The sequence below is a fragment of the Lipotes vexillifer genome, unplaced genomic scaffold (assembly GCF_000442215.2).
Source record: "Lipotes vexillifer unplaced genomic scaffold, Lipotes_vexillifer_v1.1 scaffold439, whole genome shotgun sequence".
Classification (NCBI taxonomy): domain Eukaryota; kingdom Metazoa; phylum Chordata; class Mammalia; order Artiodactyla; family Lipotidae; genus Lipotes; species Lipotes vexillifer.
The window spans coordinates 1,138,861-1,139,354 of NW_006798732.1; the positions used below are offsets into that span (position 1 = coordinate 1,138,861).

General features: G+C 71.1%; 1 protein-coding gene across 1 annotated transcript in view; it reads right to left on the bottom strand.

Annotated features, from left to right (window-relative positions):
- JCAD (junctional cadherin 5 associated) overlaps positions 1-132 on the bottom strand; it is a 22,486-nt gene extending 22,354 nt beyond the window's left edge. The window contains exon 1 of the mRNA XM_007470917.1: positions 2-132. Within this exon, the coding sequence (XP_007470979.1) occupies positions 2-132 (131 nt within the window). The remainder of the gene's footprint in view (position 1) is intronic.
- Between the last annotated feature and the right edge of the window lie 362 nt (positions 133-494).

Consider the following 494-nt stretch of genomic DNA (forward strand, 5'->3'; position numbering starts at 1 on the left):
CAGCAGGCCGGGGCCCGCCGGCGCCCGGGGCCTCACGGGCTGGCGCCCCTCGCCGTCATCCTTGCGCGGCGCCGGCAGCTCTCTGGACAGCTTGTAGCCGTGGGAGATCAGGAGGTCTTCTACGCTGTACATAGCGCTCGGGCCGCGTCCAAGCCCCGCCGCTGGGGCCGTCGTGGTGGCAGGACCCACACTGCGGGACAAGGAAGCAGAGTATCTGTGAGGCGGCACCGACTCCCGCTGGGGCCCCGCGCCTCGCCCGCCCTCGATCCCGACCAGTCCGGACCCTGGGCGCAGTGCCAGCAGAGGAAGGGAAGGGGGGCTCCTGCAGCTCGTTCAAGCCCGGGCTTGGGCGAGTTGGCCCCTCGTGGACCAGAGACGTGGCGTCCGTACTTTGATTCCGCTGAGCCAGGGCGGGGCGCCCACGCTGGGGACCCCGCCCACGGATGGCCGCTCCTGGCGGGAGAGTCGGACTAGCGATTTAAGCCGTGCAATGA